The following is a 26299-nucleotide window of genomic DNA, read 5'->3' as shown; positions in this document are numbered from 1 at the left end:
GGGCGGGCGCCGGGCTGGGGCTGGGGCTGGCGGCTCTGTGAGGAGGGGTCGCTGAGGGCTGGGGGAGGCACTCGGTGCTTCAGCTGCTCGCTGGAGTTTCGTTCCGAGTGGCAAAGCTCGCTGGGGAGAGCTGGGGAAGGGGTGGTTTTGCCACTCTCAAGATGGAGGGGTGTTGCTCAAGTGCTGAAGGGAGACGTTTTCAGTCAGAGGGCAGAGTCCAGGCTCTCTCTCGGCCCAGTTTGCCCACTCACCCTAGTCCCCTCACGCTGCTGGAGCAGTAGCTTGTGTTTGTGCCCTCTCGGGGCAGGTGCTCCTTCAAAGGCAGCGAGGAACAACATAAGGGCTCAATACAGTGGACGTTGGTCAGAGTACTGCCTAGAGAGACTCGTGTGGGCTGTGGGAGGTGAAGGCAAATCGCCAGGGCCATGGCGGGCAGCGAGGCGTCCTGCGTGCTGGGCATAGACCTGGGCACGACGTCTGTTAAGGCTGCCCTGCTGGTAGGGACAGGGCGAGGGCATGTGGTGGCAGCGAGCTGCTCCAGGGAGACACAGGCACACACCAGCAGCCTGGAAGCTGGACCACAGGTAAGGGGTGGCAGAAAGCACTGCCAGCGGTTTCAGGATGGCGGCGTTGCCTTGTAGCAGTTGGGCTGCCTTGCTGTGTTGTGTGGACTTTGATGGATTTCTTGTTTGGTTGGTTTTTTTTTGGGCTTGTTTTGTGTGTGTGCGTAGAGTGACAGAGATGTTCGCTATGTGTGTCTGGATGTCTGAAATGGGAATTAAAATGCTCTCTGTTTACTGTTCAAGAAAGCCAAGTAAAGCTGACTGGTTTAAGAAAGATAGCTTTTGAAAAGCTGCTGGTTAAGTACTCAAATGGTCATGTCCAATTAGGATAGTACTGGAGTCAGTGGGTTTGCTAGATGAATAGGAACTCGTTCCCTCTTTTCTTACCTCATTTCAAATGGAGGCAGCTGCTGGGAACATTCCGTAAGTGGTACCACAGAGTCAAACTAATTGCCACTGCTGGAGCCTCCCACACTTCTGAGATGGCAGCCCAAGCTTGATTTTTCTCTTTTGAGAGCATACAGACCTGCAGAAAGCCTGCTTCTGCTTCCACCGTGGCCTCAGAGTTGTCACAAAACAATCTAAAACTATTCTTCCATGAACAATGCCTTTGTGTTCGATGCTGTCAGTCAGGAAACAGCAACCACTCACCAACTTAAAGGGTATGTTGCACTTTAGTGTGAGATGGAATCATAACTGGAAATTCCCAGTGGAAATAACCAGGAATGTATATTCCTGTTAGAGGGCTTTAGGTCCATTATGTTATTCAATCAAATAAAGAATGGATCAAAATCATAAACAATATGTATCAACATTCCTGTGGCCTAGTATTGTAGTGTTTCTGGGGTGAAGATACCAACCAAACAGGCCAATTCTTCTCCCTTCAGTCATGTTTATGCAGCTAGAAGTAGATACATGCACGACAGTTTGCATCTATATATGGGATAAATGAAAATACTTTTGCTTATAATCTTTGTTCGGCTCTGTCAAAGTAATCTGAATGTTCGAAAGTGTGAAAGCTGTAATGCAACTTACCTTGTGTCAGGGCTTGGTCACTTTTTTGAGTAGATCTCTGCAGCTTGCTTGGCAGTTCTGGGAATAGAGTATCCAGACACGAAGTATCGGCATCATCCAAGTCAACAGCGTGTAGAGAGGTTTTAGGAGGGTGTGAGACATGCATGTGCATGCAAGTGAGAACATGTGGATAATCCTCTTTGTGTAAAAAAAAAAAAAAAAAAAAAAAAAAAGCAATGTAGAAGTTGAATTAATGTAAGTATGTGGTGAGCGTTAATGGACTTCTTAAAAGATGTGTTTGAGTATGGTGTTTTAGGAAATTAAGTCAAGGATTATACGGCCTTCAGTGTAAGATGCTGTTATTTATTGTCAACTTGCTAGTATTGTTTTGGGGGTTTTGTGTATGTTGTGTTTTCTGTGTTTTTTTTTTCTTTTTTCAAACTTTTTTTCAATTTAGTAGTGAATGTTACTTTAATGCATGTTATTAACCTAAATGAATTCTGTTCTTTACTTCTGACTAGAGTAGCCTTGTTTAATAAATACAGTGAGTCCTAATGGCTTCATCTTAGTATTATGCTTCTTGATTACAGGGAATGGAGCAGAATGTCCAAAGAATAATAACAGCACTGAACGAATGCCTTGCTGCTCTACCTCAGCAGCAGCTTCAAAGAGTCAGTCACATTGGCATTTCAGGGCAAATGCATGGGATTGTATTTTGGAAAAGAGATCAAGGTAATATTATATTTTTGGCTTTCTTGTTTAGAGTAAAATAAATCTTTAGCACTGAAGTGATCTGTAGGAAATCGCTGCATGTTCACCTTGATCTTCTGTAAAACAGAATTAACAAGATCATTTTCTATGTCAATTTTGCTTTAATTACTGGAATTTCAGCTACTGACTGTAGTTAACCATATTGTTTACACATATCAGTTGAAGGATTTAGTCTTATGAGATCCCTGCAGAGTAAACATAGTTAATAGTATGAAGGAGGAATTACATATCTGTGGCTTGTCTATTGTTTGTCCATCATATGCTATCTGCTGCCAGTTGAAAGAACTTCCGGACCATGTGAATTCCTTTTTTCTTAAACGCTACTTACCTCATAAAGCACTTAACTACTTGGTGTCCAGTATCTCAATACCTTCCAGTGATTCTGCAGCAGTAGTATTAGCAGTTCTATGTCTGCCTTGAAAAATAAGCTGTACTTGATCTTTATGTTAAAATGTGTACAGCAGTAGCTATCCAGTAATGAACATTGCTATGTTAATTTGACACAGTTTGAAAGTACAGTAAAAGGAAAAAATGACATTCAGTAAAATATTATTTCAGTCTTTTGTTGTTGTCTTTTATGAAAAATCTCAAAGCATTTTTTTTCTAGTAAATTGTAGACTGGCATGTTGCATTCATCTTGCCTGCTTGTGCTTCTGTTAGGAGCTGAAAAGGATTGTGGTCTTGATTCTGAATATGCAGCTGCTTGTAGACTGAAGGGCCAAGACCTCAGAAACAAAATCAGCCACAGTAAGGTAGTCACATGGAGCTTGATTGTGACAGTGAAGATGTTTGAAAAATTCAAGCCTTGGATTTCTAGCTCTGTGAGATAGGTATGGATTCTCTTCATAAACCTTCTAAAGTCCAAGGTTCAGGTTTCAAAATGTAGTTCGACGTTTTTTTTCTCTTCACCTTACAGTGTGCACATCTGAGCAATTATACAGATCTGAAAATAATAATAAAAGTTACAGATTAAGCAAAGATTTATTGTAAACTGCAGAATAGATTTTCCAAAAGTGCTGGTCACTGCCTTTCAAAAGTTGTTGGGGTCTTAATTGTTTAAAGAGACACAATGCTATTCATTACCGGCTGTAATTTTACCTTAAATACAAAAATGATTGCAAAGAAAGAAATCCGAAGGCTGATGGGAAGGAGCTGTTGCTTGCTTTCCAGCTGTCCCAAGGGCTGCATAACAAAGCCTCATGGGTTCATGACAGACAGATTCTTACGTGATATTGGTTAATATTTTATTTCCCAAAGCCACACACCACTTTTGTTTCATTTCTGTCCAGTGAAAGAGGGTGTTTGCTCTCATTTGTTTTGAGTAGACTAAATGAATCCATGCGCTTTGGGACACAAATTAGATTTTTAATAGCATCCTTTAGGGTTGGATTTATGGTTAATAATATTTCTTTGAAACCATTTGAAACTAGAAAAACAAGCCAATTTGAAAATCATTTCAAACAGACTTGATAGAACAGGGAATTAAGAGAACAACAAAAGGTATGTTTGCTTTACATGTTTCAGATAGTATTTCCTGCTTTCATGGCTGCTTTTTATTGTGTGTGTGTGACTTCAAATCCCTATATTCGTATTTGTGCTAGTCAGTTGAGCAGCCATACCTCTGTTCATACCTCTGTAGGGTAAGTGGCACAGCACAGCTTGAAACTCTCCTGCCACTCCTCACTAAAAAAAGAAATAGAGCCAGCTGGAGACAGTGTGTGGCCTGTCCTATCCCCACCTTGTGGCCCTGCATCACCTGGGAGAACAGTAGTTGTCAGAGGCTGACGCTGAGACATGGAGTGTGCCAGCAAATATCACAGAGCAGTGCTTGAGCTCAGCATCTGCTTAGTTTGCTGCTCTGGCAGGTCTGTAATCTGCCTTAGCATGACTGCTTGTCGGGAGCATGTCAGGGCAGGGAGCAGCACACTGGGCTGGAGCAGTAGCAGACATTGCTGAGAAGGCTCCGTGCAGCACCAAGAAGTTGCCCTCATTTAGCTGAGGCCTTGGCGTAGAGGCATGTGATGGCTTCACCAAAGGTGTGGCATCCTCTGTTCAAAACAAATGTGCTAGACTGATAACACTGAATTAAATCCTTCTCTGCTTCTGGTGAAGCAAGGTACAGGGGGGAGATGTTGGTTAGTTTGCAGTCTGTTGCTTAATATGTACAGATCCAGGTTTCCTGTTGCTTTGACTCAAAAGGTGGAAGAAACTGTGCCCTATCCATCGTAGGCAGTTCGTTACTAATTCTGTGTGCTCTTGGTCATGATGTGGCTGTTCAAGTTTTGTCATGTCAGCTCCTTACCTCTCGTAGCAGAATTGCAAACTTTTTTCCAGAATGACTGGAATTATGACGTTATCTAGGACTGAAACTATGACTAGTTAATTTAATTACAACCGCCACTGGCTCCGTTTCTGTTCTTTTCCCAATACATTTGACAAATTATCAGAGTGTCTAGTAAGGAAAAATGACAGGCACAGCAGGAAATCACGGGATTTCTCAGATGCTTTTGTGTTTCAGGTTGCAGGTGGACAGAGTGTGGTACCAGCCCTACCTTTGAGCCAGAGGAGGTCAGTCATCTGGTTACGTGGCAAGACGGCCGCTGCAGTCCTGCCTTCCTCGCTTCTCTTCCTCCGCCCCAGTCACACATCAGCCTGGCTACAGGATTTGGGTGTGCCACAGTCTACTGGTATTTAAAGAACAGGTACATTGTTTCTCAAATGGGCAGTTGTATCAGGCTGTTTCACTGTTGGTTTCTCCTCCTGAATTTGTGTTAGTATTCCTGTGGCATGGTAAAACAACTACAAGCTCAGGGTGTGCATTTTCTCTCTAATCATAATACTGATTAGTTAAAGAATGTTTATAATGGCAGTATTCAATATAAGCGATACGTAACAGCACACAAATCTCTCTGACCTCATAAAAATACTACAGATCTTTTTAATAAGAATAAAATCTTTTGACCATATAGAAGCAGAAGCCTTAAAGTATCATAAAATAATTCTAGTCCAGCCTACTGCTAATGAGGAGGTCTGCTAATGTAGCTTGAATGCTATAATTTTGGCTTGTGCAGATTGTGGAAAGTACAAACATGCCTAAAACAGTAACAGAGTTGCTTTGGTTGGTTGCTGCCAGATGCTGAAAGAAACAATCCCTAAATTAATTTCAGTTTCTTCCTTCTTTAGACACTGGGATTCTTATGAGGTGTTACTGATGCTCTGCTTTGTTGTGGCGTATTTGCAGAGGATGTAATTTTTCACTTATGACTTGGCATCAGCATGATTTGGTCTTCAGTTTCATCTGTAGCATGCTATGTCTCTCAAAGAGACATTATCTTCCTCAGCCGTGAGTTCAAGTTAAATTAGTAGGGAAAAACTTATTACATCTTGGTTTTCCCTCAACATATGTTCAGCAGATAGCTAGAATGTGACGTGATCTTGCTTTAGAGCTGTACAGCTCATGAGTCCAAGCTGTTTTGGTTTGTTTCTGTTCTGTTTCACCACTTGGTACATTTCCATTCATATAATCTGTGAATCCTAAAACGATTGCAGGAATTGACTGATTTTTTTTGTCAAATGCTCCGGAATCAACAAAGTGACATTTTTGTAAAACAATTACTACTTTCCTGGCATGTTTTGCGGTGGTATGATTTCAAACCCAGATAACTCATTCCTTAAAGCCACTGTCTCTCTGTCTTCCACAAGCAGATAACAATTGCTACTGTGGTAAGAGCTTGGAAAATAAATCCCATTAAAAAAGTAATAACCCACAAAATCCAAGTTGATCACTGAGATACTGAGTTTGCAGTTCTCTTTTTAGGAGATAAGGCCACACACATCTAAAGTTCCCTATAGTGCTGGACGTAAACTTGCTCTGACTGTCTTAAAGCACTGCTCATTGTTTTTGTTTTTAAAATGTTTTGTTTAAAAGTCCAGATTTTCTGAAGTGTTATGATGCAGCTGGCACTATCCATGACTATGTGGTTGCCATGTTGTGTGACCTGAAGAAGCCACTCATGTCCATCCAGAATGCCGCCAGCTGGGGATATTTCAATGCCAAAACCAAAAGTTGGAATACTGATGTGTAAGTGCTGAGGTCATTCCATGGATTTTATGCTTTGCTTGTGTCAGGCAACTTGAACATCTCTTAGGACCCTAAGTATGAGTGTGTTACGGATAGGAAGTGATTGAAAGTTGTTCCTAATCAATTGTGCCGTGGTCTGTACTGAAGGACTTTTGGGCATTTGCTCTGGTTTGTAAGGTAAATATATTTAAGTTACGTACAATTTGGCACTGTGTTTTTAGAAATACCTAAGACAGCAGAGCTGAGAGACTCATCAATGCGGTCTTGTATACTGAACATTTCCTCTCCCTTTCTGTGGTGTGATGGTGGGATGAGATGGAGAAGTGGATGCCGCAGCCATGGCTGTAATGGCAAAAGACAGTTACTACTACTTCTTTTGGCTGAGCTCCTTTGTAACTGCTAAGATTTACTTGTGATTTATTAAAATTTGGTAGGCTACAGGGAGTCTTACAGAAAACTGTTTTTGTTTATTTATTTTTAATGATTTGCTCTTTCAGGGCAGAATCCTAAGGCTGTATGTATTTCAGAGTTTAGGTTAGGCCAGAATTCCAAGATCTGCTCATAAAGGTAATTTACTATCTAATGCTTTAAGAGTGACAGAAACGTGCATTTTCACTAATCTGGTATTTTTGCTGTAGCAACATAGTGTATCTTGTGGTTTGTGTAAGGAGTTTGTTGGACTTACCTCTGATTTGGTTTTGAGCTACTAACTGCATGACAGTTGTAAGTTCTTTGACACTTAAAAGTTGAATTTTTGTGATTGTCCCTTAACCCTGGAACTGCTTGTCTATACAACATCAGTAGGTTAAGCTTGGTGAATGTGTACTCCTGTAGAATCCCAGGTAATCAGATTGCATACCATGAAAAGCAGTTTGTTTTTCCAGCATATTCTAGTTTACCCAGCCTGTTGAACTGGAATGCTGCCCAAGACAAAGCTTTCTAGAGAAGTGAATGCATCCATAAATCCAGCAGCTGCAAACGTATGGCCAGCTTCGTCTGCGACTTCAGAGAGGTCCTTGTAGCCATGCTGCATGTTCCCCTGCTGCTTTCCTGCAACAATATTGTTCTGATTGTAGATTGAAAAAGTCCGGCTTTCCTCTTCACTTGCTTCCAGAGGTGGGAGACCCTGGCAGTATTGCAGGGAGGACAATCTGTGCGTGGCATGGAATACCCAAAGGAACAGAAGTAGGAATTGCTCTGGGAGATTTCCAGTGCTCTGTTTATTCCTGTCTGACTGAAAGGACTGATGCAGGTATGATCATTTTGGTATCTTACTTTGTTTTCTCATTGTCTACCTTCAGGGTAGCCTAGTAAAACGCTGATTTTTTTTTTTCTTCTTTTTTCTAGTTCTCAATATCAGTACCTCTGCTCAGCTGACCATCTCAATGCCCCCTGGTTTCCAGCCTCCAGAGACACCAGATCCTTCATCGGCTGTTACTTACTTTCCCTACTTCAACGGTGACTACTTGGCAGTGGCAGCATCACTTAATGGAGGCAATGTGCTAGCAACATTTGTGGACATGGTGTCACAGTGGATGGAAGAACTGGGTAAGCTCGTTAAGGATTGTTACGGCTTAAAATTGAGGTTGATCAATAAGGTGAAGGGAAGCTCAGACAAAGGAACAAGTATAGAGCTGTTTCTTCATGCAATAGAAGGAATGAGGATGTAACTCCTGGGTCATATTTCCCAGACGTCTAGAATTTCCTTCTGAAGCTAATCAACATGCCGGGACAGTCATCCTTGGACTCCACATTCACTTTGCTTCTAGGTTTTGAATTTTCGTTTGTTTTAAGAACAAGAGAATATTTTTGCAAGTTGTTTTTAAAAGGAAAAGTCAGCAAATATGAGGACAGCCACTGATTTCCTATGACTGCATTCAGAAAGAGTCCCTTGATTGCATCAGTTGCCTTCTACTGCGTATTTTCCAGCAGTCTAATGGATTTTAAGGCTCAAACTCACATAGTGTCTTCTAAGTGCTTTAAACATGGACTTTGCACTCATGGTGGTTTGTTTGTTTGTTTTTGTTATTATATAACTTCCTCACTTTTTCTGGAGTTGTATTTGATATGTCATCTTACTCATTACAAGGGAGAAAACAGCTTGTATTTAATATCTGTTTCTGCTCCTGGGTATACACAGGGTCTTCCATTTCCGTGCTCTGTCATGCCCATTTGTAAAATGAGAAGTAATTATCACATTAAATCTGAGTGTTTTACACACACACACATATATATAGAAAATCTCCTGGGTTTTGCAGTGCAGAAATAAGTTCTGAAATCATTCTTTCTGTGAGTTCTTGAAGTGAATTCTGCATTCAGCTTCGGTAGCTGGATTGCATGTGATGTCTGCCATTAGTGCCTTTAGAGGCATTGCTTCTGATCAGAAAAAGATTTCTAGTGTTACAGATATTAGATACAGTTGGATAGAGAACTGGGGCTTGTAATCCTGGAAAAACAATTACCTTTGATACAGGGAAAAAAGTATACAGTACTTTGCTGAACAAGTGGATCAGTGCCCATTTTAAGGCTCCATGTGTAAGATACATTAGATGTCTTCAGCTGAGTAATGTGGTATTTCCCATCTGCAGGGCTTCAGGTTCAGGATTCTGCCATCTACGCAAAGATAATCAAAGCAGCTTTGGCCCAAGATGACAGCAAACTCTTGATCCGCCCAACCATATTTGGAGAGAGACACGTTCCTGAGCAGTTGGCTTCAGTGACCAGTATTGCTGTCTCTGAGCTCTCCTTGGGGCACGTAACCAGAGCTCTGTGCCGTGGCATCGTTGAAAACCTCTGTTCCATGTTGCCGGTGCAACGCCTGATGGAGACAGGAGTGAGCAGAATTCTGGGGAGTGGGAGTGCCCTCGCCAGGAATGAGGTGTTGAGGCAGGAAGTGGAAAGGATTTTTCCATTCCCTGTGGTTTATGGGAAGGATGTTGATGCTGCTGTGGGGGCTGCCATGGTGATGTTCCACAGAAAATAAAGATACTGTTTAGAATGGCCTGAGATGCATCGTCCTTTTTTTTTTTTTTTTTTTCCTCCTTGGCTGTACAGTGTTTCCTTTCACTTCCTCACTTTTTCTGGAGTTGTATTCAGTGTGTCATCTTACTCATTACAATGGAAAACACAGCTTGTATTTAATGTCTGTTTCTGCTCCTGGGCATGCACAGGGTCTTCCATTTATTTCCTTGCTCTGTCATTCCCGTTTGTGAAATGAGACATAATTATCACATTAAATTTGACTGAGTGACAAGGAAAAATCCATTAACTTCTGCATAAAATGATACTTCGTGTAAGGCTCATTTTCCAGGTAGAAAGTGTGTTTAGGAGGGCTAGGAGAAATGGGCAGCTTTTGTAACTTAGTGTGATGCTTTTATTAGAGAGTTCTTGTCCTTAGAGTTTCTCACTGTATACATACATACAGGCAACAGACCAAGATACCAGTTTTATTTGAGTTTCTTGGTGGCTCTTCACAAAATGAATGCCAGTTCTCATGCATTGTACGTTGTCTCTGTAAAAGATGGAATACAGCCTTGGCTTGCATGTCGACAAAACAATTAAAATAAACCATAGAATGTTATTTCTGTGACTACTCAGGTCTGTTGGAGTAGGCTAAGGTCAAAGGAATGGGTAGGCCTGTACCATGACTGGCGATACCTGGAATGCAAGGCTTATGGAAAATACATTCACTGGGTATTTACCAGAAACTGGTAAAATTGTGGCATGGTTTTAGGTTCTATTAGCAAAAGCAAGAATATATCTGACCTGCAGAGTAGTCTTGGAGACATCTTTAAGATCTCTAGCATGCTTCCATGCTGATGCTTTTCCGTTTGCAGCAATGGAGAGGGTTTTTATTTGTTAAGCACTCTTGAGCACAGAAGTTGCATGAAATCTGTTTACCATGGAAAGCTATGGGATGCTGGCCCATGAAAAGGAATAAATTTCCTTCTTGTTTGCTACTGGCGTGTTTTGATAAGCATTCACACATTCTTATGAGCTCACACTTATAAATGAGGTCCCTGCTGAGGCAGAATATGATATCTCCAAGAACTGTGGCAAAAGGTAATGGAATTGCTGCTGGTAAGAAGGAAGTAACACCTTCACAAGAAACAGAAATCAAGGAGGCTGATGAAAGAGACATCAAAGCTCAGAAAATGACAGAAAGCTCCCAAACTGTGTACTCGAGAGCATGGGAAGACTGAGAGGAGCTGATGCCAGGAACAGGAAAAGAGAAAGAAGGAGCATTCAGCAAAAACAGCAAGGAAGAAGCTAGAAACTGAGTACGGGAGACCCTCCACTGAGCTTTATGGTTTTCTTACAAAGTTGTTCCTTGGAAGTGGTGAAGGAGTTAATCGTAATGTTGAAGCAGATTCTCTGCGCAGCAAAGTTCCAGGAGGGCCAGCCAGGGACCTGGCTTATTGGTAATCCATACTTATGCATTAATAAACAGGCATTTTATTTCTTTTGAGTACAATGCCATGAGGTGTTTTAAGTGGTATAATTAGTTTGCTATTAAATAGGCAAATATATTATTCTTATATATATAGATAAATGGCAAGACTAGAAAGATCTCTTATGATCCTATAGTTACCTTTTGCAAAACATAAACCAGATAATTTCATTCAATAATTTCATATCTAACTCCAGACCACAGGAGCTAGAGGTCTGGTGGTTTCTTCTAGCCTAACAGCTATAGCCTATTGGCTTAACTTTGTGGAAATCTCTCTCTCAAGCCTGGTCTTTGGCAGAAAGATAGTATATATATGATACATTTAACACAGGTCTTCATTTTAATGGTGTTAGATCAAGTCTGGATTAGATACAACTTCTTTTTCTAATGACATTAATATTTAAAAGCTTTCTGTTACATATATATTATTTAAATAAAGCATAGTAGGAATGTGGAATGATAAAATGGCCTTAAGACTATTGTCGTTGAGTTCTTCTACTCCGTTCAGAATCAGCTTGTCTTTAAAATACTTCACGGGGCTTTACAGCAGCCACACAAGAGTGCCCAGAAAGATAAATGATCTCAGAGAAGGGCTGTGGCATATTTTACGAAGTTTTGTCAAGTGAAATGAAACTGTGACCCACAGAAACAATTGCTGTTTTTTGGTTTTTGTTTTTTCTTTTTCTTTTTTTAAGCTTAAGTGTATTTACAAAGAGGAAATCTGTAGAGGAGGATCCATTACTAAATGCAATTAGTGTGATGGTGGTGGTAGGGACAACAACAACTTGCTGTGATTCTTGTAAAGAGCTTTGCTAAGCTCCTGGGAATAGAAGCTACTGATGCTTCTCGTTCCAGAATTGTTCTTAATGATTTTATTACTCTATTTTCTGTTCTTCTAGTGAACTTCCCTTGATTCTAAAGAATCAGCAGCACGTAGAACAATTTTCCAGACAAATGAAGTGGAGAAGAAAGCTCTGAGGTCTTTGCAGCGCAGACACCTAGGAGGAAGAATCTGGCACCAAATTCCTGTAGAACAGAGGTTGTTTACTGAAACTGGACTATTTTGTGGAAGACAGGATTTTTTTTACGATATTTGTAAGTTCTCTACGTATATTTGAATAGCATGCTTGCTATTTACTCGTAAACTCTTAAGCATTTATTATAAGTTGTGATTCAGTTAGACATTCTTAAAAAAATATTTCCTCATTTATTGAATCAAGCTTTGATGTACATAAGATTCCAAGAGTTAGGTAGGTTTATGTGTTTTTCCAGGATAGGTAATATTTTCTTAAATTTTATTACTGTTTTTTTAATTTATTTTCAGAATCTTTTCATAGAATTTAATGATTATTTCTTGTGCAAATTCGTACTTACAAGGAAATGCAGTTTTGTTCTAATTATCAAAGATGCTACCAATGGACATTAGAAATAAATGGAATAATAATAATTGTAACTGAAACAGGTTTGAGTAGGTTGTCAGGAAGACAGGATTAAGTCCATTCTGCTGCTTCTAATATTGTACTTTTTCTGTAGAAAATACATTATTCCATTCTGCATACCCATCTCCCTGACAGTTTTGGCTCAATCTACATTGATTTAAATGAGACCAAAAATGAAAATCAAACACGGCTGTATTCCCAGCGTATTTTTTCCATTTCTTTATAAAAGTTGTTTTTATAACTTTTTCCATAAAGTAATTGTTCTTCCATACTTTTAGTATCATATTCCAAATGAGAGTATTTTTCTTCAGATTATTTCTTTTTTATAGAATGATTAAGTAAATAAGGTATTATGTTATTTTTTCAGAGTGATTGTACACAAAAAACTTGAAAGGTGAGCACAGAGGACACAGCAAGTTGAACTGCAGCCTTTAGTATTTCACCTATACTATGCTATTTTGCTATTTTTCCTGAGAATATATGGTGGCACAAACCAGAAAATAGATGGTGCTCTAAACTGCTTACTTGAGGTGTTTTTGTGGTTCCTCACAGACTGCCTGTTCATCATGTCTTCCATTCTTGGGAAGATGAAGAAATTTGGCAGTTCTGACCTGGAGGAATCTGAAGTGACAGATGAACATACAGATGGGGAGGACTCTGCACTGGAAACACCTGACAGCCTCCAGGGTTCACTCAGCACCAAGGTGCAGCCACCTAAAAGCAACATCTTTGCAAGACGTGGGCGGTTTGTGATGGGGGATAGTGACAAGGACATGGCTCCCATGGATTCCTTCTACCAGATGGATCACCTGATGGCACCTTCTGTCATCAAATTTCACGCAAATTTGGAGAGAGGGAAACTTCACAAGTAAGTTTGTGTTGTAAGGTGTGGTGAGTACTGGACATATTATGACAGTTGTAGTCTGTGCTTCTTAGAGCAGTATGTTTTCACTCTGCGTTTTCATGCCTGTTTTCTCAGTTTCACTATTTTTAGTGAAGGAAGGAGTGTTTTATTTGAAACTGATAATACATGTAGCTGTTGTCTCTTGGCATCTCTGAAAATTTAGTCCATGGATGTCTTGCCCAAAGTTAGTGATAAGCTTTAGACCATATGCTCAAAGGTGTTCAGTAAATAGACATCACTCAGAATAACATAGGATTGCCTGGCAACCAGGCCTGCAGTTAGACTGTCATACTTCAGTGCATCTTTTAAGTTGTGTTTTCAGCTTTACAGCAGCAAACATGCAATTTTGTCAGGACAATTGCGTGCAGACATTATTTTGTACGTTTTGCAGATCCATCTATACTAATCAGAAGTGCTTGCTATTTCATACAAGCAAAAGGAAAATAGTTTTCTGGTAGTTTATAAAAAGTCTGCTAAATATCTGACTTTAACTGAAATTTACCCTCGTTAGGCTCCTATCTACAGATTCCATCACGGGCTGCTCTGAAAAAGCTTTCAAGTTTTATGACCGCAGAAGGATCTTTGATGCTGTAGCCCAAGGCAACACAAGAGACCTGGATGATCTGCTACTCTATCTTAATAGGACCTTGAAGCATCTCACAGATGATGAATTCAAAGGTAACACTTAGTGTCACGTACCTTAAGTTGCCCTTGTCTTCTTCCAGTAGTACTCCAGAGATGGGCAGCAGGAGAGGAGGAACAGGGTAGATGGACAAAAAAAAAAAAAAAAAAAAAAATGCACAAAACAACATTGCTGATAAGTGTGAAGTAGCTTCACGAGGTCTTCTAATAGCCTGTACATCCCTACTGATTGAGCAGCCCACTGATTGTAAAGTTATAGGAGAAATCAGAAAAGTTGAAGTTTGTAAAATTCTGAATTGGTTTTCTTGTGTTTTCATAACAATTTCATTAATTCCTGTATGTCTGGAAGTAGATGGTGGGTTTCTAGTCACTTCTATGTAGCTGTGATTTTGTTTGTTACAGAACCAGAAACTGGGAAAACCTGCTTACTGAAAGCCATGCTGAATCTACATGATGGGAAAAATGATACCATTCCCTTGCTGCTGGATATTGCAAAGAAAACTGGAACTCTGAAAGAGTTTGTTAACGCAGAGTATACTGACAACTACTACAAGGGTAAGAGAGCAGTGAATACTCTTGCTGATAAGACTGAAGATAGGGTAACGCAAGGCTCTCAAACAGTCTTTTGCATGAGGTCTTATGCTTGAGGATGCAGCATCAAAAGTTCCAGTGTGAGATTAACAATCAGTGAATTCATGCTAGGGCGGTCTTTTGTTAGACAGGTGCAGTATTCTACTCTTTCTGACGGTGATTTAGCAGCAAATTAGGGGACGTGCATTTGCTGTCTGTGCCACATTTTTTGTTTAATTCTAAATTTTTTTTATTCCAACAAGCTCTTGATTCTACCATCTTACATGGAGCTGAATTAATTGTGGTGCCTGAAAGCTCTCACTCTGTATTAAATGCTTAAGATTTCTCTCTGATGAGTGTCTCTGTAGGCCAGACTGCACTCCACATTGCCATTGAGCGAAGGAACATGTACCTGGTGAAGCTCTTGGTCCAGAATGGAGCAGATGTTCATGCAAGAGCCTGTGGGGAGTTCTTCAGGAAAATCAAAGGGAAACCTGGTTTTTATTTTGGTAAGAGCAAGCATAGCATGGGCTTTATTGATTGAGTTATCCTAGCATTATCCCAAGTGCAAACTGTTAAATAATCCTGTTCATGTGAGACTGGAGGCTCAGAAGTCATAAGTGGTTTAATCCACCACTTAGTCAAGACACTTACTCCAAAGGCTTAGATTATAATGAAACACAGTTGGTAGTTAATGGTTTTCAGTGTCAGCTTGGTGTCTGCATCCCTTGGTTTTGTGGGCACTATATTCTTTGAAAGGTTGTAACCTTCCACTGGTCTTCGTTTTGGTGCTTTTCTAAGCAGCCATGTTTCTGTAGTGCAGTTAAACCAAAGAAAATGTGATTCAAACAGCTATCAGAATTGATGCTGTTTTAGATAAAGAAATTCACCTCTTTTTTTCATAGCAAAAGTTGAAAACGACATGGTCTCCTTTTTGGTTTTGGATGTGTAGTAAGGCTTGCACATGTGGTGGGGTTTCTGACCATTCATTCACATTGTTTATCTGTAGGAGAGCTGCCTCTATCCCTGGCTGCCTGTACTAACCAGCTCTGCATTGTGAAATTCCTCCTTGAGAACCCATACCAGGCTGCCAACATTGCCGCTGAGGACTCCATGGGCAATATGGTCCTGCATACCCTGGTGGAGATTGCAGACAATACTAAGGATAATACCAAGTTTGTTACCAAGATGTATAATAACATATTGATCCTCGGTGCCAAAATTAATCCAATCCTGAAGCTAGAAGAACTCACCAACAAGAAAGGGCTGACTCCATTAACTCTGGCAGCTAAAACTGGGAAGATAGGGGTAGGTGAGCAAACGTGTCCAGCTATCCCATCACTGCATCAAGTTATACAGAGTACATGCAAAACATTTATGCAGGACAGATTTTATCATTGCTTGTTGCTGGGGCCTTTCAGTTAAGAGGAATTAATGCTGCAGTTTAACATGCAAAACTGCACAGTACTTAAAGGCTGTGAGGGGTGTGTGTGTGCACATGCACACCTACCCAACTGGCATTACATATTTGCTAGCAGTATACAAGACAGCCCAGGTGGAAACAGAAAGTGGCTTTCTGCTGTTACATGAACTAGAGGTCTTGTACTTTTGACTGACTGGAAGTCCCCATTCAGTGTGACTGTAAGGTCAGAGATGTGTAATGTACATCTCTGTATTTTTCTTGTGTGTTGAAACAGATAATGGCAAGTTATAAGTGGTAGAAAGCAAAGAAATGGGCTTCCTTCCACATTTATATTTTTCATCCACTAGCATACAGTGAGTAAATTAATATTGTTTACTTCAGACTTTGATCTCTGCAGTGCTCCAGCAGATTGACTTCAGCATAGTTAAATTGTGTTAATATAAATTAAAGCAATCCACTCTTACAGAGATACTGAGAAACTAAAAGCCCATTAGCACTGAAATGTTGTTTGAAATGTTGTTTGTATTGTTCTTTTGCAATTAGATTTTCGCTTACATCCTCAGACGAGAGATCAAAGACCCTGAGTGCAGGCACTTGTCTAGAAAGTTCACTGAATGGGCTTATGGGCCTGTCCACTCATCGCTTTATGACCTGTCCTGTATAGACACCTGTGAGAAGAATTCAGTGCTTGAGATTATTGCCTACAGCAGTGAAACGCCAGTGAGTATGCACCTCCTTGGCATTTTATTTGCAGTCTGGGGACTGTTGGGGAAGAGCTCCATGTTCTACACAGTGTATCTTTGTGTCGTTGCTGTAAAACAGCAATCTTCTTTCCTATGTTTAAGAGTATTAGAGGGAATGTTTGCTGAAGTTGAGTGTCATTTGCTGTTTTCAAAGCATACTGGTGCATACCGGTCATGTCAAGATTCTCTTCATCCTTTCATTCAGAATCGTCATGAGATGCTGCTGGTGGAACCCCTCAACAGGCTGCTGCAAGACAAGTGGGACCGGTTTGTCAAACACTTATTTTACTTCAACTTCTTTGTCTATACCATGCATATCAACATTCTCACTGCAGCTGCCTACTACAGACCTGTGGATAAGAAAGAAAAGGTATGTTACTCCTGTCACACATCAGGGGAACCACAGAGTGCATGTTATTCCAGGTCAGCCTCCCATTTCAATGTGTGCTCCTAAGGTCATAAGGTCAGTTTTCTGCCTTTCCTGAAGTTAGGAGGGAGATTTTGGCCCTGCTTGCTTTCCAGGCAAGCTTTGCCCCTTGCTGCAGCACATTCAGAAGCTTAACCTGTTCCTTCAGAAATGAAGTTGCTTTCAGCTGCTGGCAAGGACAGGCCTTTCCTATTTCCAGTTTTGCTGAACATCTCTGTCTTTTGTCTTACACAGCCTCCCTTCACATTTGGTCATAGCACTGGGGAATATTTTCGAGTGACTGGAGAGATCTTGAGTGTACTGGGAGGACTCTATTTTTTTTTCAGAGGGGTAAGATATTTGAAACTTTTTCTTTTTGCTCTTTGGTTAAGTGTAGGTGAAAACCAAGCCTGTCTTTTGCATTCATTAAAATAGGTTGACAAGATAATTCATATTTTAGCTGAGAGCTACAAAGCTTTTTCCTTGGCCTGGTTAGGTTACTAACAAGCCCTCAGGCTAAGGTACGGTTTTATCTATTGTATAAAAAAGAAGGTCCTAAGAAGTCAATGAGCATCTGAGTAATTAGCCTAGCCAAAGCTTAAGCCTGGGTTTTGCAAGTAGCTAAGCCTACATTAAAGATTCTGTTTTAGCTTAAAGGCAGTCTTCTTTCCCTTGGCAGCCAATGGATAGTATCCAGTGAATCACAGGTCCTCAGACCACTGACTTGAATAGGTTGGTGTCATGAAAAGACGCCCTAGATGTAAAGGAAATGTAGTGTTACGAAGAGAGTCCTCCCTGGATTTTTTAATAGTGTTGTATGAGCTATTCTTTTGCGATGCTGAATGAGAACCAGCTCCCTGGTATAGATACCAACACTTAGTTGATGCATTCCCATGGGATATTTACTCCCTTCTTTGGATGCAAACCTGGTCTTTATCTGCCCTCCCTGCTCACTATGCCATTTTTTTTCCCTTCCAGATACAGTACTTTGTGCAGAGGCGCCCATCATTGAAGACGCTGATAGTTGACAGCTACAGTGAGGTTCTTTTGTAAGTGCCAGTGTCTGATTGTATTCCAGCATGAAACACATGTGTGTGAGATCTGCATGTTTAGCTTAAACCACTCCTAACAGGTATACAGTTATAGAATATCCCAAAGTGAAAAAGATCACAGATTCCAGCTCCTAGCTCCACATGGGACCACCCAAAAATCAGACCATATGTCTGAGAGCGTTGTCCAAGTGCTTCTTGAACTCCAACAGACTCAGTGCTGTGACCACTTCCCTGGAAAGCCTGTTTGTTCCAGTGCCCAAACACCCTCTCAGTGAAGAACCTTTTTACAATATCCAGCCTGAATCTCCCCTGTTGCATTTTCATGCCATTCCCTTAGGTCCTACTGCTGGTCACCAGGGAGCAGAGATCAATGCCTTCCCCTGCACTCTCACTCGTGAGGAAGCTGTAGGCTACCACAAGGTCTCCCCTAGTTCCCTTCTTCTCAAGGCTGAATGAACCAAGTGACTTCAGCTGCTCCTCATATTTTGCCCTCTACACCCTTAAAGATACTTTGCTATAATTTCATAGGTCCTTACAAAATAGCAGTTGAACAAATGTATCTGCATCAGCAACTTCCTTTGGAGGTAAAGCAAATGAAGTGTTTAGAAGTGTGGTGAATGTGTCGTGCAGAAGAGTTAGGAATAGATCTCCAAGGTGGACTTGCAATACAGTGTATGCAGTGGATGTGCAGATATTCTCCTATTCCTTGCTTGTCTTTCAGCTTTGTTCACTCTTTGCTCCTCCTGAGCTCTGTGGTGCTGTACTTCTGTGGCCAGGAACTGTACGTGGCTTCCATGGTTTTCTCCTTGGCACTGGGCTGGGCAAACATGCTGTACTACACCCGTGGCTTCCAGCAGATGGGCATTTACTCTGTCATGATTGCAAAGGTCAGTCCAGTTAGTGGGTGGTGAGGCCAGCAGAGAGGTCGGATCAGAAACTGCTGCCAACAGCCCCATTTCCAGGAGAGAAGTCATCATGTTTCCATGTTTGCCTTCCATGGAAAGGCCTATATCAGTCTATTATAATCTGCCTTTATTTTCTGAGCGAAGTGATGCACATTTTAAGTCATGTAGAAAAAACACCCGCTCTTCATCCATGCGTTTTATAGCAGTCTTGATACATTCTATTTTTATTATTATACTTCAAAATAACAGTTGGATAGATGTGGATTTAAGTAGACGGAGAATAGTGCATACTCATGTGGTATGAAGTGGCACAGCTTTCTACCAGCTGGAAGTTTCCTTAGGAATAGTTTAAATCTTACCCAACAGAGCAATTAGCTAAGAGGCAGTAGCTGGCTAATAAACCTCTGTATATGACGTAGCCAGCTAGCCCAAGAAGAGAAGAAAGAGGCAATTGTTTTAATGTGGTCTGTACTCTCAAAGATGAAACTATTTGTCATGCATATGTCTTGCATATGTGTGTAAACTGTTGCTTGAATGACAGAAAAATGTTTTCTTATTAACGTTGATTATCTCAGTGGGATAAATAACCGTTTAATGCATGAGCGGCCCGTTCACAGCAAGTGAACTTCTTGAGCTGAAGGAATATTTTCTACCAATTTTTGTTTCAGATTATACTTGAGTTTTTGCAATATATAAATGTTCTATTTCTGCATTACAGATGATCCTTAGAGATTTATGTCGCTTCATGTTTGTCTATCTAGTATTCCTCTTGGGATTTTCCACAGGTAATATCATACTTGAGGTTATTTTTTATCTTGAATCCCAGAAAATTATGTTTCAAGTGGCTTAGAATATTTATTTTCAATTAGAAATTAAAATCAACCTTATTACAAAAATATCTTCGGAATAACAATTATGTATAGTAACTTCGTACTGCTTTTTATCCCTTGGATCTCAACTGCTTAGGAAAGCTGAATGGAAAAAGCCTGTTCTATGTAGACAAAACTGAGACAAAGCATCTGAAATTGTGTCAGTAATGGGGAATATTTTATAGAGTGGTTTCGTTAGGGACAAGGTGCCATGAAGATACTGTGTCATATCCGATACCTTCGTGCTCATTTTCATTGCTTGCAGGAGAATTAAGATTTCAAATTATATTTTCATCTTGTATAGTATTCCTCTTTTGTAACAGCTGTGGTGACTTTAATTGAAGATGACAATGAGGGGCAGGATGCAAATATCTCTGAATATACCCGATGTTGCCATACGAAACGAGGCCGCACATCCTACAATAGCCTGTATTATACCTGCTTGGAGCTTTTCAAGTTCACTATTGGGATGGGAGACCTGGAGTTTACAGAGAACTACAGGTTCAAGTCTGTGTTTGTCATCCTTTTGGTTCTCTATGTCATCCTTACGTATATCCTCCTGCTCAACATGCTTATCGCACTGATGGGAGAAACTGTGAGCAAAATTGCACAGGAGAGCAAGAGCATCTGGAAACTCCAGGTATATTGGTTCTATGAGGTTATCCAAGAAGGAGGGTGTGGGGAACCATAAGAAAATTCAGAGGGAATCAGTAGAAGTTGACGTGTACATAATCTACATAATAGGCCACTGCTTCTTTCTGATTCCCCCAAACAGTTCCCCCCTCAAAAAGTATTTTGATTTCTTTTCCGTGTATATTTGATGTTTTTTCTGAGCAGATGTTCCCAGTGTTGCACACATGTTCGGAATTTAAGAAAAGTACTTCTGTAATTAGACAGAATTATTTGGGCTTTTGATGATGGAAAATCCTGATCAGTGTATGAAGACAGAGATTATGCAAGGGACAATAAACCATTTTTTTACAGAATCTCAGACAAAGGCATATCTGCTTTTGTTTGGGGGTAAGAAAGGGAACTTCATAGTTCCAACCACAGGGCAGTAATTCAGCACTTTAAATCCCATATTAACAGAGATGATATTTCAGAGATGGGTGCAATGCCTTTTTTAAGATGATGAAAATGATAAGTGATTGTTTTTTGTTTTTTTATAAAGGCAGAATTCAGGATTTGCATGACTGAAACAGCAGCTTCTCAGTGGTCTGCTTTCTTTTACCTGTTAGAGAGCCATCACAATCTTGGATATTGAAAACAGCTACTTGAACTGTGTGAGGCGCTCGTTCCGGTCTGGAAAGCAAGTCTTGGTGGGGGTCACACCTGATGGCCAAGATGATTACAGATGGTGCTTTAGGTAACCTGCTTGTATGTCAAATGAACAATCTTTTATAGACAAACAAGATGTAGGTATCTGATAGTGGGTACTGGGAAGCAGAACTTTCCCTCTGGAGCACTCCTCTGACAAGCAGTGTACTAGCACCGTCACAATATGTGATACAAACTAATCCTGGAGTTGTCTGTTAATGCTTAGAATAGTTATTGTTTTTGTTGTTCTCTCCCCAGGGTTGATGAAGTGAACTGGTCCACGTGGAATACTAATCTGGGCATAATCAACGAAGATCCTGGATACTCTGGGGACCTCAAAAGAAATCCCAGTTACTCTATTAAGCCTGGCAGAGGTGAGAGTTACAGGGATGTAGATTCTAGTGATAGAAACAGTACAGGTTGATTGTTAGAGGGCAGTTAATTTATACGCTTAAGGATAGTAGATAAGTTAATGTAATATTTTTTTCAGTCAATACAAAATGTAAAAGAATAAATAGGTTCATTATTCACATAGTGGTTTATAGTAGAATAAAAGTCTCATGGATTCATCATTCTAATTTTAGATTTTTATAAGGCGGATAATATGTGCAAATTCTGAGGACTTGGGACAGTGCATGATGGTAGACAGACATCCAACAAGCTACTTTGGAGGCCACAAAGAAAGCTTCCTATAGCTTGGGGGAATGCAGCTGAGTGTTTAACCCTAAGACTGTGCTTCCAGCTGAAATATGAAAAACTCTTGGAGCAGTGGGGGTGGGGGAACACAACACAAGGCCCTCTCATCCTCCTTTCATCAGTTTTCTATATAAACTGCATGCATGTATTTCTTTTGTTACTATGGAGGAGAAAAAATAACCATTCCTTTCTTTTTTAGTGTCAGGAAAAAACTGGAAAACTCTGGTTCCACTTTTAAGAGATGGGAGCAGGAGAGAAGAGACACAAAAACTACCAGAAGAAATCAAGTTAAAACCCATTTTGGAACCTTATTATGAGCCAGAGGATTCTGAGACATTGAAGGATTCTCTTCCAAAGTCAGTCTAATTTTATTTTGTTTTTCAGAAGGTTAATTCTGGTTGCCTGTGCTGGTCCTCACAAAGCAGGGCAATTAGAGCACTTCCTTCATAAGAACAGAGATTTATTGAAAAAGATCAAAGGACTAAGGAAATGACTGTGTGCAAGGATTCATTAAGTATGCTAAATAAACTACTTGTTGTTTAAGCTCATGTCTTCATGGTTATTTTTAATATGAATCTGCAAGAAAGTGACTATTTACTACCTGGGTTGTATTCACTTGGCTAGATATTTGCATCTAGGCTGTCTCATGAAGTGTTAGAAACAATTCCTGTATTTTTTTTTTACTGGTTTATTTGTTTTAATTAAATGCAGTGAGAATTTCCCACAATTCAGAGCTGTCTGTAAAGTAGTGAGATCTTTTTTGCTGCAGGTTTTTTCTCAGTCTTCATCCATTTCTTTTGCTCTTTGAAAGTGCTCTCCCGCGTTTCTGAGATCTGAGCTGACATATTCATTGTTAGCTAACAGGAGTATTGCTAAGTTTTGTGGGTTGGTGCAAGTGGCCAATAATGGTGGATATTTTGTTGATAATACGAAAATAACAAAAGGGCCTGTAGAAAAATGGTTAGCACTCAACTCTCTGGACATAATGGATTTCATACTTTTTGTCTGCTTTTAGATTTTCTTTTAAAAAGTGTTTTTGTGAGCAGCTACAGGCCCCAATTTGGTGACTTCCCAGCCTTGAAAACTAACTAACCATACTATAACAAAACCGGAGAAGGACTCATAAAAGACCAATAAAAAATTCCAAGAGATCAGAGGTATGTTGTTGTGAAGAATGTTCCTTGTAAAGGAGATAAATGGGGGGACACAGTGAAAGAATAGAAAATGAATGCTCTAAAGATGTTACTCTTTTCTCATAACACAAGAATAAATATACGCTGTGAAATTTTAAAGGCTGGATAGTCAAAATCTATGAAGTGTTTCTCTTACAGTGTCTGAGTAAACTCTAGAATTCACAGTTACTGTTACCGAGGCCAAAGGCTTAACAAGATCCCAAAATAGACATTTATTTAGATAATGGATTACCTTTTCATTAAGTAAGAAATAGTGGTTATAGAGAATATATGTTTCAAAGGTCAGATGTATAATAGTGTATAACAATAATTATCTTGAAATCATAGTTTTTGTTCTTGACTTTAACAGCAACAACAGGAGGAAAGAAATGTGATGCTGCAAATCCATCTGGCTGGACTTACAGAATCAGGAAAAATGTCTGAGAGGCAAAATAGGCAAATTTTCTGAAACTACAGATAGAAACCTGGAATGTGAGGAAAGAATAGGAGAGACTTGGCATCCTCGTGAAAAGTGACTGGACAGAAAGTAAAGATAAGAAAATTTGTCTTAGACTACTGGCCCAATAATCCAGTGATGAACCCATGCAATCCTGTTGGGCAAGAAAAGGTAACTTGTTTTACCTTCTTTACTTGTTATGTATCACTAGAGCACATAGAACTAACAGCTTTTAATGTCCAAGTAGAGTGTGCGTGTACAAATATCCTTAAATCAACAAGGTTTTTAAGCACGAGCTCCAGTTTGAGCATGTGCACTGTTTCTTTGGCTGCTTTCAACGTACAGTTGTGCTAAAGCGCTTCTGTGAAATTCGGCCAGAGTGCACACAGCCTTTTGTCAGGGAGAGCCTGTCATGCTTGTCCTCTGACGCATCCAAACTTTGTGGTCAGATAACATTCATGAGTCACTGTGGTTGAAAAGTGGTATGGTAGATGGGTCAGTAGCAAATCATTGGGAAACTTGAAATCAAAGATGTAGAAAAGTGAGTCAGCCTTTGAAAGATAATTTTCAAAACATCATAATTTTTTTCTTTCTGCATTTACTAAGATACTGAAACATTCACTACTCTGTAAGAGAAGCAATTCAACTCACCTTAGAGTTACAAGAGAAACAAAAAGAAGAGGGCGAATTGCCCTCCACTGCTAACACTGTTACATGGATTCTGGGTTGTTTGGAGTTGGTTCTTTTACTAGGGTTAGGATTTCTGACAGTGCTGCTTTTTGACAGGGTACTAAAGCAATAGAGTTCAACAAATCTTAAAGCATTTAGCTTTGAAATAGTAGCACCATCTAGAGGACTAATAATTTTTGATTCTTCCATTAACTAAGTCATTTAGGACAAATGTCACTTTTTTGATAGAGTTCTGCGGGGCATACCCATAAAAAACTTGCCAAAGGATTTGAAATAATTGTTTCACAAAATCAGAATTGAAAGCCAACGAGCTTTTTCTCTCGAGGACAGGGAGACCACAAAAGATGTTCAAAGTTAGGATGTTAAATGGTATACCATTATAAAGGTGTATCTCTAAGCACTTGGCGGGACTCTCTATAGGTTCTATGCAAGACTTGATCATGCTCCGCACTGAACACAGCAAGAGGCAATCTGTATAAAACAAGTACAGCTAAGTAAACAAGACAGGTTGAGGCAGTGAAACTCCAACTGTTAATAATAAATGTAGAAAGGGGCCAACCAGAAAAACATAGGTTCATTGCCTCCAAGGCTTTATGTGCCAGCACAAATTTATGCACAAATGCATGTGGGGAATGTTATCTATCTGGAAAGCATTCCTGAAGTTTCATAATTCCCTGTGAGGGATCCATTTCTTGTAATTATCTGCTTGTATAGAGACCTAATCTTACTGGTTAAATTCTGTCTTCATTTACATGAAGGTCCTATCCAGGAGGATTGATCAGCTGTTGTGTGTAACCTGAACAGAATGTTGATCTCTGCCTTCCTGTCCTTTCCTGTTCCAACAGGATTATCCAGAGCACAAGGGACTTTTATGAAAAAAATTAAATGCTGAAATTTGGAGTGAAAATATATATCAGTGTAATGCTGTGGTTGAAAATGTAAATGGCCTATATTTGTGGGATAGGGTGGTGCTGGTGGCTTTTTGGTTGTATTTTTTATAAATCCCTTAGCCTTCTCTGGGAAGAAAAAAAATACCACTTTCCTAAAGTAAGTTATTACCAACCTCTCAGAACTTCCGTCTATATCATCACTCATTTTTTTTCCATGGATAGAAATTTGTTTCCCAGAGCTGGGCCAGTATAGCTTGGCACTCCAACCGGGTGTCACATGTTTATTTAGACTCAGTTGGCCATGGCTCTGTTTGCTAGTTTACTTCCTTCATCTTCATTGCACCTAAGTGCATAGAACTTTTTTTGTAAATCAAGGTGTGTCTCTGCTAAGGCAGACTGAGCAGGATGCCTACAGGGACATGCTGGTTCTGAGCAGAGAACATGAAGACTTACTTCCATTGTGGAGGGTTGCGACTAAACCCCAAGGGAAGAGACGTGGCTTGTCAGGAAGTATTTGTGCTTTAAGAATGGCTTTGCTAGGATCTGCACGTTGTTATTTGTACTACTAGACATCTCCACTGTCTGAGGAGGAGTGTGGCTTTGAGATTTTTTTTTTTTTTTTTTTTGGGGGGGGGGGGGGGGGCAGATGTTTTGTGAATGTTCTGCTTACTTTGGCAGCCGAATTTTGCCATGGTCCTACAGAATCTGTGTATTGAGTACTCGGGGATTTTTTCAGTCTGAAGTTTGAATAATTGTTTCACACTGAACATGGTTAGAAATCGCACATGGCTCCTATTCCCATGCTATTCCTTGAGGTCTGCGGGTGGTAAAAATCTATCCTCTCAGTTATTAGTCACATTAATTTGTGTCCACAGTAAGTGCTTAATAGAAGACGACCAGGTTCAACAACTGTATATATCCACCAGCTCCCAATAACCATGCTGACTCAAAAGCAAAGGAAATGGAGGGTGTTCATGAGCTCACATCTCCTGTCTGTGGGTGACTAATTAGTAATGAGCATAAATACGTGATAAGAGATAGCAAGAAGAGGTGAGTTGGACTAAGGTGAGTTGAATTGAACACGGGCTGTTGAATGTGTAAAAGCCAAATTGTGGTCTCAGTATGTTACAGCACTGCTATACCTGAGATGTGACTTGTGCCTAGTCAGTCATGTCAGCTGCTGCATCTTTCAAGCTCCAGTAATTTCTGAATTAGTTGAGAAAAATATCACAGAATCACAGAATA

At 40.1% G+C, this 26299-nt stretch overlaps 2 protein-coding genes across 3 annotated transcripts; both read left to right on the top strand.

Annotated features, from left to right (window-relative positions):
* The first annotated feature begins 1 nt into the window (after position 1).
* On the top strand, positions 2-9435 carry SHPK (sedoheptulokinase). The gene is made up of 7 exons (XM_005023109.6): positions 2-584; positions 2168-2309; positions 4867-5050; positions 6277-6429; positions 7506-7681; positions 7777-7977; positions 9018-9435. The coding sequence occupies exons 1-7, from the start codon at positions 426-428 to the stop codon at positions 9410-9412; spliced, it is 1410 nt and encodes a 469-aa protein (XP_005023166.3). The 5' UTR covers positions 2-425; the 3' UTR covers positions 9413-9435.
* TRPV1 (transient receptor potential cation channel subfamily V member 1) lies at positions 4913-22388 on the top strand. Of its 2 annotated transcripts, none has more exons than XM_072026196.1 (17): positions 4913-5050; positions 11779-11974; positions 12871-13186; positions 13734-13900; positions 14267-14419; positions 14803-14943; positions 15444-15742; positions 16401-16577; positions 16806-16970; positions 17262-17357; positions 17985-18055; positions 18780-18945; positions 19682-19748; positions 20156-20472; positions 21071-21198; positions 21408-21523; positions 22045-22388. In XM_072026196.1, the coding sequence occupies exons 3-17, from the start codon at positions 12885-12887 to the stop codon at positions 22209-22211; spliced, it is 2532 nt and encodes an 843-aa protein (XP_071882297.1). In that variant the 5' UTR covers positions 4913-5050; positions 11779-11974; positions 12871-12884; the 3' UTR covers positions 22212-22388. The 2 variants fall into 2 exon arrangements, with proteins under 2 accessions (XP_071882297.1, XP_021130549.2); XM_021274874.4 differs by lacking the exon at positions 4913-5050 and adding an exon at positions 9450-10850.
* The last annotated feature ends 3911 nt before the right edge of the window (positions 22389-26299 follow it).

Source organism: Anas platyrhynchos, chromosome 20, assembly GCF_047663525.1.
Source record: "Anas platyrhynchos isolate ZD024472 breed Pekin duck chromosome 20, IASCAAS_PekinDuck_T2T, whole genome shotgun sequence".
Classification (NCBI taxonomy): Eukaryota; Metazoa; Chordata; class Aves; order Anseriformes; family Anatidae; genus Anas; species Anas platyrhynchos.
The sequence above is the reverse complement of the archived record's forward strand: the minus strand, read 5'-3'. Positions and strand labels throughout refer to the sequence as shown.